General features: G+C 39.6%; 2 protein-coding genes across 5 annotated transcripts in view; one reads left to right on the forward strand and one right to left on the reverse strand.

Moving 5' to 3' along the window:
* Window positions 1-465: 465 nt before the first annotated feature.
* Window positions 466-7,852, forward strand: adoa (2-aminoethanethiol (cysteamine) dioxygenase a). Its single transcript, XM_037755863.1, has 2 exons — window positions 466-1,021; window positions 5,567-7,852. The coding sequence occupies exons 1-2, from the start codon at window positions 689-691 to the stop codon at window positions 6,017-6,019; spliced, it is 786 nt and encodes a 261-aa protein (XP_037611791.1). The 5' UTR covers window positions 466-688; the 3' UTR covers window positions 6,020-7,852.
* A 9,991-nt stretch (window positions 7,853-17,843) lies between these two features.
* egr2b (early growth response 2b) overlaps window positions 17,844-19,940 on the reverse strand; it is a 60,040-nt gene continuing 57,943 nt past the window's right edge. For all 4 annotated transcript variants that reach the window (XM_037755053.1, XM_037755056.1, XM_037755051.1 and 1 more), the window contains one exon: window positions 17,844-19,384. In XM_037755053.1, the coding sequence (XP_037610981.1) occupies window positions 18,159-19,384 (1,226 nt within the window). In that variant the 3' untranslated portion in view covers window positions 17,844-18,158. The remainder of the gene's footprint in view (window positions 19,385-19,940) is intronic.

A 19,940-nucleotide genomic window follows, 5' to 3' on the forward strand; every position in this document is an offset into this window, starting at 1 on the left:
CAGTTTTCTTCATCTCCTTGTATTTTTATATCTGGTATATTTTTTTATACTTTGTACTTTGCACTACTAACTTTTTTACTGCCTTTTTACTAACACATTTTGCACTATGGAACTGTGATGCTGGAAACTTGAATTTCCCTCGGGATCAATAAAGTTACTATCTATCTATCTATCTATCTATCTATCTATCTATCTATCTATCTATCTATCTCATCAATATACATATTGTATTTTTATATTTTATATTGTATTATCTTTTATATATATTTTTAATATTTATATTGCACTATCTCTTTTTTTATTGTATTATCTATTTTAGCACCTATAGGATCGTCCCAATCTAATTTCGTTGTACTACACAATGACAATAAAGGGCTTGAATCTTGAAGCTCACATCTTTGTAAAGAAAACTCCATATCCCATGATGCTTTGGGTTTAGTGCGCAGGCTACGTGAGCAGCGGCAGGCGAGTCGGTGGAAAATGACCGGAGGGAGGCTCTTATCTGGGGGGTGAAAATTTAACATTTACCAGCATGAATTACGTTTTGTTTTTTATTAAAAACACATTTTTCTCTTTTATGAACTTTTAACCTTCCAGCTCCGGAGGACATTTGGTGACATTGGAGTACTTTTGAGGCATTTTAACACTGTTTTTGTTTAGTGATAGCGATAATCACCGTTAGGTCAGGATGCCGCGAGACAACAAGACTCCTCTGATACAGAAAATAGCCAAGCAAGCTTTCACCACCTTTAAAGACTTAAAGGCGTCAAACAACGGGGATAATAAACTCGTCGAGGACCAACACAGTGAACTAATCTCACTGGTGACCGCGGTCAGAGCTGCTGACCTGAAGATAGCTTCCCGGAAACCCGCACCGGGCTCCGCAGCAGCAGCAGCAGCAGCTCCGGTCGCCTACATGCACATCTGCGAGACGGAGGTGTTCAGCATGGGAGTGTTCCTGCTGGGGACCGGAGCCTCCATCCCGCTGCACGACCACCCGGGCATGAACGGGATGCTCAAGGTCTTTCTATCACACCATCATCATGTTTGTTTGTGGCCTTTTGTAACCCTGAAGCGACCCCCTCTCTCTCTGTGGTCTGGCTCTGTAGCTACAGATAGGGGAATGCTGTATACTACTTCACCCAGCAGGGTTAAAGGTCATATGGGGGTTATAACACTCCCATGTGTCTTTTGAGCTGTGTGGACCTTTATTTGCTAAAAAAGTGAGACAGTTTATAGTCAATTTGATTTTTTGTAGTTATTTTTCTGTTTCAAATATTTCATATATTAGGAAGCATGTGCAAGTCAGTGATACAGACAGACTTCTGTGGGGTTTATGTATCATGCTTCATTTTTGTCAACAAAAACAGACAATACTAGGAACTAAGGGCAAACAAAAATGGAGACAAGCAAATACAAAGAACATATGTAGTTAAAGGGACTATTTGTAACTTTCAGAAATGCTTCTTAACAGCGACACCTCCATCCATCCATCCATCTGCAACCGCTTATCCTGTTAGGGCTGGAGCCGATCCCAGCCGACATTTGGGCGAAGGCAGGGTACACCCTGGACAGGTCGCCAGTCCATCGCAGGGCTGACACATATAGACAGACAACCATTCACGCTCACATTCACACCTACGGGCAATTTAGAGTCCACAATTAACCTAACCTGCATGTCTTTGGACTGTGGGAGGAAACCGGAGTACCCGGAGAAAACCCACGCTAACACGGGGAGAACATGCAAACTCCACACAGAAGGGTCCCAAGCCGGATTCGAACCTGCAACCCTGTAGCTGTGAGGCGCCAGTGCTAACCACTGCACCACCGTGCAGCTTAACAGCGACACCTGTGGCCGTGAAATCAACGAAAGTCAGCGTCGGGCTCGCGCTTGCTCGCTCTCAATATACCTGAACGAGCATCACTCAAAACAGTGAGGCGACACACGTCAGCTAAAACCACAATATCACTCTATATTTCAGCTGCTTGGCAGTAATGTTAGCTGACAAGACGAAGGTCTCTCCATGAACATGATTTAGATCTGATCCTAGTGTTGGCTTTTCCTGCCTCAGTGCAGGCTGAGGCAGCGGGGCTCTGCAGCGGGGCTCCCTGCTCTCTCCGCCCGCAGCCGGAGAGAGCAGAGGAGACACCGGCACCCGGTCGGTAACGAGAAGACAACGTAAATCTCTGTAGAGCTCCGTCACTTCACAAGACACGGAAAACCTCTGTTGGTCTGGAGGAGCTGCAGCAGTTATTTCTGCACAAACGTCCCCTGTGCATTCACTAGATATTCTCAGAGCTAAACTAACTCTTCTGCAGTGTGGAGTGAGCGCGCGTTCACGTCTAGAGGTGGAGCGAGCTGAGCTGTCTGAGTGAAGGCGAGCAGGCAGAGGAGGAGGGTACAGCGGCTACACGCGAACGCGCATATGCGAGCGCGCATGTGTGACGACCCGCTACATTTATGCGCGTACAAAGTTACAAATAGTCCCTTTAAAGGAAAAAACAACAAAACACAAAATAAAATGAATAAATAAAACACAGACAACACCCTAAGGCACACAAATCAGGGAGACATGTACAGTATATACATGGAGTTATTTTTCTGTTTCAAATATTTTTTATTAGGGAGCATGTGCAAGTCAGTGATACAGACTTCTGTTGGGTGTGTATCATGCCTCATTTTTTATATATATATTAACAAAAACAGACAATACTAGGAACTAAGGGCAAACAAAAATGGAGACAAGCAAATACATACATAGATATACAGTGGAGGAAATAAGTATTTGATCCCTTGCCGATTTTGTAAGTTTGCCCACTGACAAAGAAAAGAACGGTCTATAATTTTAATGGTATTTTTATTTTAACAGTGAGAGACAGAATATGAAAAAGAAAATCCAGAAAATCACATCATATACAAGTTATAAATTGATTTGCATTTGATTGTGGGAAATAAGTATTTGATCCCCTAGCAAAACATGACTCAGTACTTGGTGGAGAAACGTTGTTGGCAAGCACAGAGGTCAGACGTTTCTTGTAGTTGGTCACCAGGTTTACGCACATCTCAAGAGGGATTTTGGTCGACTCCTCTTTGCAGATCCTCTCCAAATCCTTAATGTTTCAAGGCTGTCGCTTGGCAACTCGAAGCTTCAGCTCCCTCCACCGATTCTCTATGGGATTAAGGTCCGGAGACTGGCTAGGTCACTCCATTACCTTAATGTGCTTCTTCTTGAGCCACTCCTTTGCTGCCTTGGCCGTATGTTTTACGTCATTGTCGTGCTGGAAGACCCATCCACGTCCCATTTTCAGTGTCCTGGCTGAGGGAAGGAGGTTGTCGCCCAAGATTTCACGGTACATGGCCCCGTCCATCCTCCCTTCGATGCGGTGAAGTCGTCCTGTCCCCTTAGCAGAGAAACACCCCCAAAGCATAATGTTTCCACCCCCATCCTTGACGGTGGGGATGGTGTTCTTGGGGTTATAGTCAGCATTTCTCTTTCTCCAAACGCGACGAGTCGAGTTGATGCCAAAGAACTCGATTTTGGTCTGATCTGACCACATCACCTTCTCTAAAGCCTTCTCTGAATCATTCAGGTGTTCATTGGCAAACAGACGGGCCTGTACATGTGCCTTCTTGAGCAGGGGGACCTTGCGGGCGCTGCAGACCATTACAGCGTAGTGTGTTACCAATGGTTTTCTTGGTGATTGTGGTCCCAGCTGTCTTGAGATCATTAAGAAGTTCCTCCTGTGTAGTTCTGGGCTGATCCCTCACCTTTCTCATTATCATCGATACCCCACGAGACGAGATCTTGCGTGGAGGCGCAGACCGAGGGCGATTGATGGTCATTTAGTGTTTCTTCCATTTCCGAATAATCGCACCAACAGTTGTCTCCTTCTCACCAAGCTGCTAGCCGATGGTCTTGTAGCCCATTCCAGTCTTGTACAGGTCTACAATCTTGTCCCTGGTGTCCTTAGACAGCTCTTTGGTCTTGCCCATTGTGGTGAGGTTGGAATCTGATTGACTCATTCTGTGGACAGGTGTCTTTTATACAGGTAATAAGTTGAGACCGGTGTCTTTTATACAGGTAACGAGTTGAGATTCTGAGTAGTTTCTTAAAGCGAGAGGACTAATCTAACCGGTCTGTGGGGGCCAGAATTCTTGCTTGTTGCTAGGGGATCAAATACTTATTTCACACAATCAAATGCAAATCAATTTATAACTTTTATATGGTGTAATTTTCTGAATTTTTTTTTTTCATATTCTGTCTCTCACTGTTAGAATAAACCTACCATTACAATTATAGACCGTTCTTTTCTTTGTCAGTGGGCAAACTTACAAAATCAGCAAGGGATCAAATACTTATTTCCTCCACTGTATATCATAATGGCTTTTTAAACTATACAAAAACTTTTGTATAAACTAGAACATCTGTAATATGTAATATAAACAATTTTACCAAATATAAATATGTGCATAATTGGCTCTTACACTTGCTTTATACAAATGTATGTATATATCTATTATTGGAAATCAATTAACAACACAAAACAATGACACATTGTCCAGAAAAGCTCACAGGTACTGCATTTAGCATGAACAAATATGCTCAAATCATAACATGGCAAACTGCAGCCCAACAGGCAACAACAGCTGTCAGTGTGTCAGTGTGCTGACTTGACTATGACTTGCCCCAAACTGCATGTGATTATCATAAAGTGGGCATGTCTGTAAAGGGGAGACTCGTGGGTACCCATAGAACCCATTTTCATTCACTTATCTTGAGGTCAGAGGTCTTAAGGGACCCCTTTGAAAATGGCCATGACAGTTTTTAGATTAAGTTTGGAGCGTTACTTAGCCTCCTTCACGACAAGCTAGTATGACATGGTTGGTACCAGTGGATTCCTTAGTTTTTCTAGTTTCATATGATGCCAGTATCTTCACTCTAGCTTTAAAACTGAGCCCACTACAACCTAAAAATCGCAAGTTGCGTTAATGAGTTAAAGAAATTAGTACCGTTAAAACGAATTTGCGTTACCGTGTTATTATCACGTTAACTTTGACAACCCTGGTACTGAAACAAAGACGCCTTCTCCAGAACTCATGAACTACTCTTAATTGCAGTAGATACAGTCTGGTCTTAAATTGCTTATAAATGAATACAACTAAATCAAAGTTTCACCTGCAGCGGTGATGTCCAGGAACACATGATTCTGTATGGTTGTCACCTCAAAGATAGTGAAATAAAAGGAATTCTTTAATAAAAATGTTGCCACATAATCAATATCATTTTGTGATTAATTATCTAGAGTTCTGTTTTTCAAAATCAAATCCCAGTAATTCCAAGAAAAGAGTGATGTATCATTTTATCAAATCAAATCAATCAATCAAAGCTGATCTAGGTATAGTGAGAGGAGCAGATGTATTACTAATGGTGACCTTACTTAACATAACAGTGTTTTATAACAGCCACATGTACAAGTCAGTACCTTTTGAAGTCATGCCATGGTAACCTATGAACAGGCGTTATCAGTTGGATTGTCTTCTGACTGGATCCTGTCTGTTGTTCAGGTTCTCTACGGGAAGGTGAGCGTCCGCTGTTTTGACAAGCAGGAGGACAACCTGACCGCCCCGCCTCAATTCGAGCCCCAGTTGGCTCCGTTCCAGACGGCCTCCCTGCGGCGCTCCGTGCTCCGCTCGGTCACCGAGTACTCGGAGGACGACGGGCTGTGCCTCCTCACTCCTCTGCGGGATAACCTCCACCAGATCGACGCGGTGGAGGGACCGGCCGCTTTCCTGGATATCCTGGCGCCCCCGTACAATCCAGACGACGAGCGGGACTGTCATTATTACAAAATCCTGCAAACTGTGGCGGAGGGGGAAACGGGTGAAAAGGGCAACGAGGAGCAGCAGGGAGAGGAGAAGGAGAAAGAGGAGGAGGAGGCATGGCTGCTAGAAATCCCTCAGCCGGAGGACTTCTGGTGCGGTGGGGAACCCTACCCGGGTCCTGCAGTCTCTTTCTGAAAACCTCTGATCAGAGGAACTATACTGCAGCATATGACAGTGAGAATACAGTGATATCCATCCATCTACAAGGGGAGACTTAGTGATACCCTGCTCCACAGGGAGGTCAAACACGAGGGTCATCATTACCTGGAACTCAAAAGGGATTGTGTGCCTTGCTCAGGGATGCTACAGCAAGGCAGAGAACCCTCCAACAGAATAAGGACCACTGAACTGCCTTCCACAAATCGACAAAAGAGTTGACACAAGGAATTCACATTCCTAATATGGTATTTTTTTCTTTGGACCATTATATTGCCTTGTACACACATGAATGTCATTAGCCAAACGTTCTGTGAATGCTGGGGTCTCATTAGGATCTCTAGTCTTCAGTGAGGCCTTGAAAACCTTTTTACACATCTATTCTTTCACTGTGCTGCAGAGAACTTCCACATTGTGACGTGTCTTAATGCCAAAGCCTGTAACTCAAGACGTACCTGCCTTATTTGTGAATATGGAACGTATACTTATTATTATTAAGAGTGCCACTTCTATTGTACACGCTCATTTCTTCTTCCAAAGTGCACACACTACATATATATATATATATATATACTTTATTTTATGTGCTTAACTTATTCCAGATAACATGGTTCCTAAACACACAGGTCTGACTGGTTAAAGCTACTGCGAGGAACTTAATTTAATATACTCAATTTAATACTTCTGCCTCTATGTGACCAACATAAGTTAACAAGACCATCAGTGAAAAGGTTGGACCCAATTCAATTCAATTTATTTTTATATAGCGTCAAATCATAACAGAAGTTATCTCGAGACGCTTTATATATAGAGCAGGTCTTAGACCGTACACCATAGTTTAGAGACCCAACAAGAGATCCCACCAAGCGCGCCGTTGGCCAGGAAAAACTCCCCGTTTAGCGGGAAGAAACCTGGAGCAGAACCCAGCTGCATTCGAACTGCAGTCGAACGCTCCACGGGAGGCTGGAGAGCCAACACCGTCACCACGCTGATGGAGGCCCAGGCTGTATTGCTGGGCCCGCTGGAGGGAAAGGAGGCAGAGGACTACTTCCACTTTAGTTTTTATTGGTGCTTTTCAAGGTTATACACATATCAACAACACGATGGGCATGTACACATTCAGACCCACAAACAAAGGAAACAACACAAACAGGACTCATGTTTGGGAGTTACACTTCGATCATTCCATACATTCTCATGTCATTTCCAACTCAATCAGTTGTCCTTTCTGCCTTCTTTGTCGCTGTTTTGGTTTTTAAATAATGTCCATTTCTCCCATTTGTCTTCCATCTGTGTTTCTCGCAGTCTTAACCGATGTGTCAGTTTCTCCATTATGTATATCTCCTCTACTACCCCTATCCACTGCTCGTGTGTAGGGGGATCCACACTGAATTGGTGGATGTTTGATGCATTTTCCACACGTTTCCCCAATCCTCATCTGAAATGTTTGTGTTAAACTCTGACTCCCATCTCTCTTTTTATTATATTTAGTTGAATGTTTGCTTGCCGTCAGTTTCTGATATAGTGTTGATGTGATTCTAATTTTTGTTCCTTTGTATGAACTGATTATAATCTGAATCACACCATTCACTTCCACGGAGGGATCCCTTTTTATCTCCTTCTTATAATAGTCCCTTAGTTGCATTTATCTATAAAACTCCCGCTTATCTAAATCATATTCATCTTTTATATTCTGGAAACTCTCCAGCTCCCCATCTTTCTCTAAAGTGCACCATGCTGTGACTCCCTTGTTTACCCACTGTTTGAATGCTTTATCATATCCAGCTGGATTAAAATTACTATCAAATGCCACCCATTTTAGTCTATTTCTTTCTTTCTGCATCTTGTAATATTGTATTATTCTGAACCATAATTCCAGAGTAAACCCTGTAATTTGAATCTATGCAAGTTTTAACTTTCTTGTACGCATCCTTATCTCCGATGATGGTCTGAATAGGATATCCTCCACACTCTTTTTCCATTTCCTTCCACTTTGCTGTGTATTCTGACTTGCACCAACATACAATATATCTTAGCTGGGCAGCATAAAAGTACTCTTTCAGTTTTGGGAGACCCATGCCGTCTTTATCCTTTGGTAGCTGGAGAGTTTCATATCTTACTCTAGGTTTTTTAACCTCCCCAGATAAACCTTGATATAGTCCTGTCCCAGGCCACAAATTGGGTTTGAGGTACCTCTGTAGGCAGGGATTGGAACAAATAGAGAAGCCTAGGTTGTATATTCATTTTGATTATCTCAATCCTTGAGTTAAGATCTTTGTTTGGGTATTCCTTTTGTAATAGTGATCCCCGAATACTTCATTTTCTTAAGATTCCAGTTGAAATGAAATGATTCCTGAACCTCTTTTGATGGGGTGTAGTTAAATGTTAGAATCTGAGTTTTTGAATCATTTATTTTGTATCCCGAAAGATGTCCATATGTTTTCTAAAAGTTTCATCAGTGCTGGAAGTGATTTATCCGGTTGTTCCAAGTAGACTATGACATCATCAGCAAAAAGCCTTATCCTATGTTCTATGCCATTAACCACCACTCCCCTCAGATCCTTGTGTTGACGCACTAGTTGATCTCTGTATTCTGAACTTGTCTGTCAGGCTGCCGTTTATTTTGATTCTAGCAGCGGGCTGTTGGCATAATGTCTTTATGCATTGTATTGACTTATTGTTAAATCCGAATCGTTCTAATGCTTTATACAGAAATTCCCAATTCACCCGATCATATGCTTTTTCTGCGTCAATGCTTACTACATATAACACTCTGCTTTTTCCTTTGCGTCTGTTCCACAATATGCAGGGTTCTTCTTACATTATCATGAGTTTGATGTCCTCTTATAAATCCTGTTTGGTCATCCTCTATCAGTTCCGCAATAAAAGTGTTTAATCTCTTAGAAATAATTGTTGTATACAATTTCTAATCTACATTTAGCAATGATATTGGTCTATAGTTCCCACAGTGTTCCCTTATCTCTTCCTTGTTTTGGGATGACTGTAATTATTGCTTCGGACCACGACGGTGGTATTTTAATTATTTTGAATTGTCCGATTAAAGGAGGCCAAGAGTAATGGTGCCAGCTCCTCTCTGAATACCCTATACCACTCTGCAGGGTATCCATGCCCTACAAATAATCATTCTGCTTCAGAAACCTATTTCTTTTTTCAGTTTCATCTAATAATATGTCATTCATCTTTGTCTTCACGTCCTTGATGTGTTGAAGCAACCCCTGGAATATTTGTATTCTGGTGTTCCTATTCCAATTCCCTTAATCTATCAGTATATGCTCTGTATGCTTCTAATCTGACTCTTTTTACATATGCATTTTCAGCTATCAGTTTCCTCCACTGCTCCATTATAATTTTCCTCAATATATCTCTTTTATTTCTGCTTTAATCTTCCCTTTTCTTTGTTCATTATTCAATATTCCCACATTGAGTCTCCATATTGTTTCTCGTTTTTCTATTATTTAGACCTATTTTTTGTAAATAGTGGGTTGTGATCAGACACATCTGCCCCCTTCAATCCTACATTCCTTCACTCTGTGGCCATCACCTGCTTTCATAAGTATATAATCAATCCTTGTATGTACTTGATGTACAGCTGAGTAATGTGTAAACTCTTTCTCCAGAGGATGTAGGTTCCTCCATATATCTATCATCCCCATCTCCTCTAACGACCTATTTAAGAATCTTGTAATCTGCATTTTGGTTCTTTTGAGACTCGTTGTATCCATCCTGTGATCCATAACCGCATTCAGGTCCCCCCCACAAATTAATATTCCCTCTGTTTCTACAGCTATATCATCAAATAGGGATCTGAAAAAAATGTTTATTACTTTCAGGGGCTTACTATTATATATCTTCCTTCTTTATTTTTTCAATTCCTTTTCATAATCAAATTGGGTTGTGTTTGATATCAAAATTAGAACTCCTCGTCTGCTTCCCTCTTTATATGAGCTATAATATAGATTCCTGTAGCCATATCTTTTTAGTTTTCCATGTTCTAACTGGGATAAATGGGTCTCTTGGATGAATTTGATTTGTGCTTTTTCCTTTTTTCCTTTTGTCATAACCCTGTCTCTTCTCTTTGGTGAGTTTAAACCATTCACATTCAGCGACATTATCTTTATGTTGTAAGTCATAACCGTGTTTTGCTACTTCTTTAAAAATGCACTCCCAAACAGTCCTGAGCAACACATTCATGAACAGTTATTAACAAAAATACAAACCAGAAATACTAGGAACTTCCAAATGTGGGGTGAACTCTTCATCCCCACATCCCCGTTGGTGGGTGGAGGGGAAATCCCCATCTCTACTGAGGGCCCCTCCCTAGACCCAGAACTACACCCAACTAGTGGGTTTTCACAGCGTCTAGATAAGTCCAACTTAAAGGGACTATTTGTAACTTTCAGAAATGCTTGTTAACAGCGACACCTGAGGCCGTGAAATCAACGAAAGTCAGCGTCGGGCTCGCGCTTGCTCGCTCTAAATAGACATGAGTGAGCATCGCTCAAAACAGTGAGGCGACACACGTCAGCTAAAACCACAATATCACTCTATATTTCAGCTGCTTGGCAGTAATGTTAGCAGACCAGACGGAGGTCTCTCCATGAATCACTGCTGATCCTAGTGTTGGCTTTTCCTGCTTCAGCCTCCTATATAAGGAGCCAAACTGCACATCAGGATCTAATCTAAGCACTCATTCACACACCGATGGCTCAGACTTCAGTGAAACATATTTTCATAGTCCTGGACTACAGTTAATGCAAGCTTGTCAACAGGCAAACATCTCCTACCACCTAAGCAACATCAACCAGTGATTGATGTTAGATAAGGTCCTGTGTTTGCCCCCGTCTGGTATTTGTTTAACACCAAACATACCATAAGAAACGCTATTTAGCTTTTGGGGTCAGTCCTGTGCTGTGACCTGACAAACAACATCACATTACTTAAAGTCCTGAGAAGAAAGGGATGATCCAATCTTGTTAAATAAGGTCTTAGTATTAAAAGCCCACTAAAGAAAGTGAGGTACCTCAGGCTAAGGGATCCACTGGCTTGTAGCGTAGGTTTAAACCCAAGATATCCAAAATATGAGTTGGGCGCCAGACAGGAGAATAATCACAATTTCTAGCGTGTCACTTTAACAAAAAATTCCGGAAATCACTTGCAGAGTTAGCCCGGATAGCCTGCTAACCTCGCTACAATTAAATTTTTATCCAAATTAAATCTTGCTGTATTTAACCCAAATAGTATGTAATCAAATCAAAAAAGGTACGGTTCACACTCAAAATAATTTTACACACAAAATGCCCATTAAATCAAGAAAAACAATACTCAAATCCTGAGTCCAAATAAGAAACATAAATGTCCTTCAAATCATTAATCATATCATAAATCATCATTCATTAAAGGAGGACTCCAGATAAAGGTCAGTCTTTTAGTAAAAAAGATGTGGGGCGAGCGTGAATGTGTGTGCGCTGGGTTACTGTAGGAGAGGGGGAGTTTGAAAAATGTTGCTTAACTTCATAGTGTTATTTTGAGTTCTTCCTGACAAGCTAGCATGACATGGTTGGTACCAATGGGTCTCCTAGTTTCATAAGATACTAGTATCTTCACTCCAGCTTGAAAACTCAGCCCACAAGAACATCTGAAAGACACAATAGCGGGCCGTCTGAGTGTTAAGGGGTTTTAATGTTGAATATTGCAACCTTAACAATTAAAGGATATGTTTATGTTATATTTAAGTTATAATTTTAAAATGATAAAGTTAGAGGCAAATGCTTAAATCTGTGCAAGAAAAGAGACTGAGAGAGGATTCACCTCCCAGCAGGACAATGACCCTCAAACAAAGTCCAATCCAGACAGAGAAAGCTGCGACCGAGAGAAGAGCAGAAAGGTCAACGTCCAGACAGACGGGCCAACTCTCCTCCCACACTTCAACACAATAGACGATTTGTGGCATGCAGGGCTCGAACATTATTGTTGATTTGTGGTCATATACAAAGAAATATGTGTAAAGTTGAATATTTAACAACTATTTCTATTTACTGTAAAAGCTCAAATTGAAATTGTTTTCTTTTTACGTGGATAGAAAACCCTCCAGTGACCGAAAGAGCAGGTTTCACACTAAAAAACTAAAATATAATTTAATACAGTGCTGATATTCATGTCTGCATGTTCACACATCCACATGTTTTAGAGGCTGACACTGACTGTCACTTGGCTTCACTATAAGGTCAGTCGGGTTAGTGGCTGGGGCTCATATTAAATGCAATTATCCTCAATTTCCAGTGTAAAGTCTATCAGGCCAGTATATCAGGATGGGGAATATTTGTGGCGCAGCTTGAACAAGAAAAGCCATTTATTGGCAGCCGCTACTACAGATTTCAGATATGTGTGTCTCTTTTCTCTTTTCCTGCCCTGACCATCATGAACAATAAAACAACTCAGCCTATAGTCCTCCTATTTAGCATTCATAACCAGCATACAATAAATGGTTTATAACACACTATAATGTAGTTGTAAGCAGATATAAGGGTTTATTAATGTGTTTGTTAACAATTTTTTAAAAACAAAATTCAGATATATTGTACATATGTTTTACAGTATTTTTACATATTTTTATTGTATTTTTTGTCTATTCTATATTTATGTTTCTTGTATTTTTAATATATATATATATATATTTATAGTATATTTTTCATATTTTTTTATAGATTTTTCTTCTAATGTATATTTATGTTTCTTGTACATATTTTATAGTATTTTTCAAATTTATATTGTTTTTTATTCTATTCCTATTTTTTTATAGTATTTTATCATATTTTAAAGTGTTTTTCTTCTAATGCATAATTATGTTTCTTGCAAATATATTTTTTTTAAAATATTTCTATAGTATGTTTTCATATTTTATTTTTTATTTTCTTCTAATGTATATTTATGTTTCTTGTACATATGTTAAATTATTTTTCATATTTTTATTGTTTTTCTTCTAATTTATATTTATGTTTCTTGTACATTTTTTAAATATATTTTTTATAGTATTTTCTATTTCTTGTGCATATTTTTCATATTTTCATGGTATTTTTTCATATTTGTATTGTTTCTTTCTCCTAATTTATATTTATGCTTCTTGTACATGTTTTTTTATAGTATTTTTCATATTTTTGTTTTTTCTTTTATTCAATATTTATGATTCTTGTACATTTTTTAGATATATTTTTATAGTATTTTCTATATTTTTAGTGTTTCATATATTTTCTAATATGTTTTTACAGTATTTTAGAAAATATTTTATTGTATTTTTCTTCTATTCTATATTTATGTTTCGTGATTTTTGGCAAAACCTGCATTTATTTTAATTTTCAAATTTAATTTCTCTTGCTATGTTTATGTTATATATGAATACACCAAAGGAAATCCCTTGTATGTGAAAAACCTAATTAAATAAATCTGATTCTGAATCTATAAATCCTCCTGTGGGCATCCAGAGGTGGAGGCTGCTGTATAAAGAGATAATGAATGACAACATAATAAAATGCAGTTGTAATAATATAAAATGTCTTCAGGAGAAGTTATAGTTGTTACCAAATACTGCATCCTTAAAATGTGCTTACAACTACAATATCTATAGTGCGTTATAAACCATTACCAACCATAAAGTAGAGTTACTAGTCAGCGAGGAGAGGAGGGGGTGCATAACAGTGGCCTTCTTTGTGCCGCTAACGATGACTCTCTGCAGTATTGGTCATTTGTTTTTGTGGTCAAGTTGGCTTCAGAAGAATAAAGATGTTACAGATTACTGCAGGCTTCATGCAGCTTCTTAAAAGCAGAAATTGGACACTGTGAGAAATGTGCTCCTCTGCCATCTTCCCCAGAATCAAACCAGGGGATGAATATCCCTTTAGAGCTACTTTAGTTATACTCTAGACAGTTTTTGTTATTGAATTCCCACACAGTGTCACTGCTATGTTTATTAAAAAGCTACATTTTGGTCATAGACCTTCAGCTGGCATCCAGCTCACAATACATCTTTATACTGGAGCCACAAGCTGTGACAGCCACCAATAATTGATAAAAACAAAAAAAAAAATAACCTTAAAATTTGACAAATAATATATCAACAAATCTGTTAAATATAGAAAAATTAAAATAGAAAAAAGCAAATAAGCAAGCAATGCAAATAAGTGATTTTTATCAGCAAAAGTCAAAGTCTTGGACTGAAAATCTTAGATATCCATTTTTCCATTGTATGCTATGGAACTTCATGTATTTCTTCTCATCTTTTTCATCCATTATTGCTGAAGTTCCTGTGGTTCTATGAAGATGTTGCTTGATATTGTTGAGGTTAATGGCTGACAATGATAAGGGCTTTGTTGGTAATAATCTGGCGATATGATACGTATCATGATACAGGGATTACGATTCAATATATTGTAATTAGGGCTGTCAAATTTAACGTAAATTCGTTTTAACGCCACTAATTTCTTTAACGCAATTGATCTTTCAGAGGTTGTAGCAGGCTCATATGAAACTCGAAAACCTAAGGAATCCATAGATACCAACCATGTCATATTAGCTTGTTGCAAAGGAGGTTAAATAACGCTCCAAACTTATGTTAAATTTTGACGAGGAAAAACGGTCATGGCCATCTTCAAAGGGGTCCCTTGACCTCTGACCTCAAGATATGTGAATGAAAATGTGTTCTCTGGGTACCCACGAGTCTCCCCTTAACAGAAATGCCCACTTTATGATAATCACATGCAATTTGGGGCAAATCATAGTCAAGTCAGCACACTGACACAATGACAGCTGTTGTTGCCTGTTGGGCTGCAGCCATGTTATGATTTGAGCATATTTTTTATGCTAAATGCAGTACCTGTGAGGGTTTCTGGACAATATTTATCATTGTTTTGTGTTGTTAGTTGATTTCCAATAATAAATATATACATATATTTGCATAAAGCAGCATATTTGCCCACTCCCATGTTGATAAGAGTATTAAATACTTGACAAATCTCCCTTTAAGGTACATAACTGATAAAAAATGTGTGATTAATCATGATTAAAAATTGACAGCCCTAATTGTGATATATTTTGATACTGTAAGCAAGACAATTTATTGCAATTTTTCTAAAAATCTTATTTTAGGAAAACTGTCATAGCATAAAGAACACCACCATATGCTTACAATCTGAGTAAAAAAAAAGTTTACTTTTTTTATGCCATCAGAACAGTGGGATCTGCATCTGCATTTATCACAGTACCTGTAACATCCAACATCATATCACTTCTTTGAGAGGGCATATACACTGAGAGGACGCATCTCTTTGCAAATTAAATAAAGTATTTACTGAGTTAATGTTTGCATGTAAAAAATGGATGTAGTGTTTTTGATAATCAATACAGTAACACAAAACCTAATGTCATGATACTTGATATTTTCGAAATTTTTTCGCACCCCTAACAATAATCAGATTTCTCTGGTTGTGGTTTTGCTCACATAAAATGAATCAGCATTGTTAAAGTTGACTTTACAGCATCAGTATTAACTTAACTAACTAAACCTGAAGGCACTGAGGTAAAACACTATAAATAACTCTGCTATATCACATCCTGTTGTTTATTATTAAACACACATTTAAATGGAGTGGAAACAGATGACCACAGCTGCCCACTCCGGAGAAGTGATATGAGTCACAATAAATGATAACAGACAAGAGGCAACGTCACAACATTAATAACACACACAAAAGACTATTTTATTTTCATTTTTTTAAATTTACGCTGGAAAAAGATTGGAACGATGAACAGCTTGTTTCTGTTGAGTATCAACAGTCGTGCCCTCTGTATTTTATTCTGGGAATTTGTGGGTTTTAACAACCTGAGAGGTTCTACAATTAAAAAACATTTATAGGCTGATTCCAGTATTTTAGACCCAATATATTATATGTTTAGACTAGCAGAAAAATAGATAAATAAATAGAAGTAAATTCATTAATAAATATGTGTATAGTATCTAGTATTTCTCCACCAATATTCTATTCCTTGCAGTTTGGGGGAGGCTTAGAAAAAGCATTTAGACCTTCAAACTGGAAAATAAATACATATATATATAAATATATAAATTAAGATTAAATAAATGAAATGTTAAAATGTGGTACTTTTGACTCTTCATGACCTCAGTATCTCTAAAAATCTTTCTGCCTGAATACTGTGGACATATGGTCCATCTGTATTCTATATCTTACAAGTTGATTTCGCTTTTCTTCTAAAAATTTAAAATTCATTTCACTGACTAGTTCAGCTTGAGAGTCAGTTAAATCTTTTTGTCACCTTTAATTTGACAAAGTATGCAAACCAGATCAATGCCTGTTTATAACCTGATGTGATACATAAATAAAAAGTGAGTGGGTGAAAAACTCTGAGTCAGAAATGCCATGAGTGACGCAGGATGGGGTTTACCCAATGAAATTTCCAACATCAACAGCTTTACAAGTCTTTTTTTTTTGTTGTTTTATAAATACAGATAAAAGAGTTCAGACCTATATGTTGGTCGCAACGCGTTAGTCATTTTAAACAATCATTGCCATGTAAAATAAAGGCATTTTTAATTTTGTTCAAACACTACAGTGTGCCTTGGATTATTTTTGAGGGAGATTTGCATTTTGTACTTTTTTGAGACCATATTCCACCCATGCAATGAGCCCTTCACAAGACTGAATGAGCCCCCAATGCACTTGAAGGATCCAAAAAAGCACCTGTATGTGATTACCACAAAGACCTTTTCCATTATCTTCACAGATAAAAAGGAATTGTTTGGGTTCCACGAATGCATCTCGGGCTGACACCGTTGGTCCGTGTGTGTGCTCCAGTTATGAGTAATAAAACCAAACTGTGATTTATCATCCACATATATTTAATAAGTCTCAAAAGACACATCACAACAAAAAAAAGGATGAGTTCAACACTCAAACATTGTTTTACACGTGAAACCACAACTTTCTTGACACTTGAAGTTACACGAGACGAAATGTGTACAAAAATAGAATAGTCTTCCAACTTTACATATTAAAAGGACAAATGTACATTGCATTAGAAGCGTCCTTGAAATCAGTCAGTGTACAAAAAAAGACACACAGCAAGGCACTAAAGGGGGGAATATAGTCTTCAACAAAGCATGTTAGAATGAACACTTTTTGTCAATTCAATAACTTAAAAAAAACAGTTGCTTCAAAGCATTATTGCAGTTATTTCACATTTTAAACGCGCAGCCTGTTGCGCGCTCAACATGGCAACATCAGGCTGAAGAATGCTTTTGTCCATCAGTCTATTTTGTTGCTAAATAATAATTAATGTGCTGCTAAAGACATGTAAATCCAGAGGACAGATGGTCATTTTGTAATGGGTTATGTATGAATAATGATGATGTGTTTTGTTTTTTTGTCTGATGGGTCTTACTTGTCTGTCTGTCTATGGTAACAGTATGTCTATTGTGTGTGTACTTTTTCTCAAACTGAGCTGCCTATGGATGCAAAATGAATTTCAGTGCAAACTGACAATAAAGTTGTATCGTATCATATCGTATGTGTTGGCGATATTAAAACAATCCCCTTTTATATTACAACCGCCCTTGTATACTCTTATGAATTAATGGCTATATTTACTCTTATTTTCAGTAGACTGTACAGGCAAAGTGCATTCGTGTCAGTTCTGGAGCAGGAATGGAGTGGATGTGCGTAATTGCGCACAGAAGTTCTTGTCCATTCCCATCCTGCATGGTGTTTTAGGCTGCTGTCGCACAAAAGTTTCACAATCATTATTTGATAGTTCTTTTTAAGAGGAATGGAGTGGATGTGCGTAATTACGCACAGAAGTTCTCGTTCATTCCCATCCATGGTGTTTTTGTCGCACAAAAGTTTCACAATCATTATTTGATAGTTCTTTTAAGAGGAATGGAGTGGATGTGCGTAATTGTGCACAGATGTCCATTCCCATCCTGCATGGTGTTTTAGGCTGCTGTCGCACAAAAGTTTCACAATCATTATTTGATAGTTCTTTTTAAGAGGTTAGGGTGCATCATGGTGACAACAACAACAACCAGGCAGGACTAGGAACACATCCCGCTGGTTACAGTGATGGTGCTGCTGGACGAGGAAGTGGAGGACGAAGAGGAGGAGGAGACGGTGGACGACTTCCTCTCCTTCTGCCTCAGGTGGATCTTAGTGTGCCTCTTCCTCTCGTCGCTGCGCGCGAACTTGCGCCCGCAGAAGTCGCACGCGAACGGCTTCTCGCCCGTGTGCGTGCGGATGTGCGTGGTGAGATGGTCGCTGCGGCTGAAGTTGCGCATGCAGATGCGGCACTGGAACGGCTTGTGTCCGGTGTGGATGCGGATGTGTCGCGTGAGCTCGTCGGAGCGCGAGAACCGCCGGTCGCAGCAGTCCGCCGGGCACGGGTACGGCCGCTCGTGGACGGGCGTCTTGCTGGGTCTGTTCGGGTACTTTCTGGGTCTCAGGATCGGCCTTAAGGGCAGGTTTTGTGGGCTGTAAGCGGACGGAAGCCTCGGAGGCACACCTTCGATTCCACCACCACCACCTGGACCAAGCGTAAAGTTCCTGATAGTGTTCAGAGGAGTCAGAGGTGGAGGGACTCGGAATGTGTCGAGAGGACATGCACCGAAAGGTTTCCGGTCTTGGATGCCCATGTCCCGCTGGCAGGCAGGCTGGAAGAAGCTCGAGTAGTCTGGGATGATGGGGAAAAGCGCGTCTGCTCCACCTCCACCTCCACCGTTCTGCTTGGGAGAAGAAGAGTAGGATGGCGGTGGGTAGGAGGCGATGGGACACGTAGGGGGGGACAAAAACGCCGAGGGGTCCTGGTACATGTCACCGCAGCCAGATGAGGAGTAAGGAGGCGGAGGAGGAGAGTACAGGTGGTGGTGGTGGTGCTGGTTGTGGTGGTCCATCATCTCCGCCTGGTGCTGATGAGGCGTTGCCATGGTGCAACTCAAGGAGGAGGAGAAGTGATTGGGAGATCCAGAGGATGCCGGAGAGGAGGATGCTGATGAGGATGGAGGAGGAGGAGGTGGAGGAGGTGGTGGTGGTGGTTGGGCCATGTTGAAGATGCCCGAGACGATGTTGATGACTCCCTCGGGGTTCCAGTTACTTGGATACTGGGAGTCGATGGAGAACTTGCCCATGTAGGTGAAGGTCTGGTTGCGGTGGTGATGATGGGATGCGATGGGCTGATGAGAGAAGCCGCTGCTGGAGTAGGAGGAGGAGGGTGAGGAGAGGTCCAGGGAGCGCTTCTCTAAGCTCATGTCTGCGCTCATCAGGCTGTCTGTGGAGCAAAAAAACACAAGGACAAGGTCAGTTATAGTGAGGCAACTGGATTCACTAAGATGTTCACATTAAACAGGGAAGTGCGCTTTAAGTGGAAGAAAGCTTTTTTTTTCCATTACGCACAGACAGATAATTCATACGACACCTTCTCACGCAAAAATATATCTTATACTGTATATATGAATGAATGAATGAAAGACTATTTCGAACATAAAATAAATAAAAACAGATAAAAAATAATAACAAACAAAACAAGTGTTTCCGAAAAGGAGTAGGTAGAAGTAAAACTTATATTTCCCTATACCCCTTTCTCACTTCTCCTTTATAACTCAGAATGAAATAATATAATATAATATATAAACTATCCCAGATTTATTTACATCCCGAATTAAATATATGAACAGCATCCCAAGTTTATTTGCAACCCACATAACCATCCGGAGTTAAAAAGTAGATATAAAACCAACCCTTAACGCAACCCTTATCACAACTCTTCCTCAACCATATACCTCCCAAAAATATCTTATTTTTGTATAGCTTTTTAAAGTGATTTA

This window comes from Sebastes umbrosus, chromosome 20 (assembly GCF_015220745.1).
Source record: "Sebastes umbrosus isolate fSebUmb1 chromosome 20, fSebUmb1.pri, whole genome shotgun sequence".
In the NCBI taxonomy this organism is placed as follows: Eukaryota; Metazoa; Chordata; class Actinopteri; order Perciformes; family Sebastidae; genus Sebastes; species Sebastes umbrosus.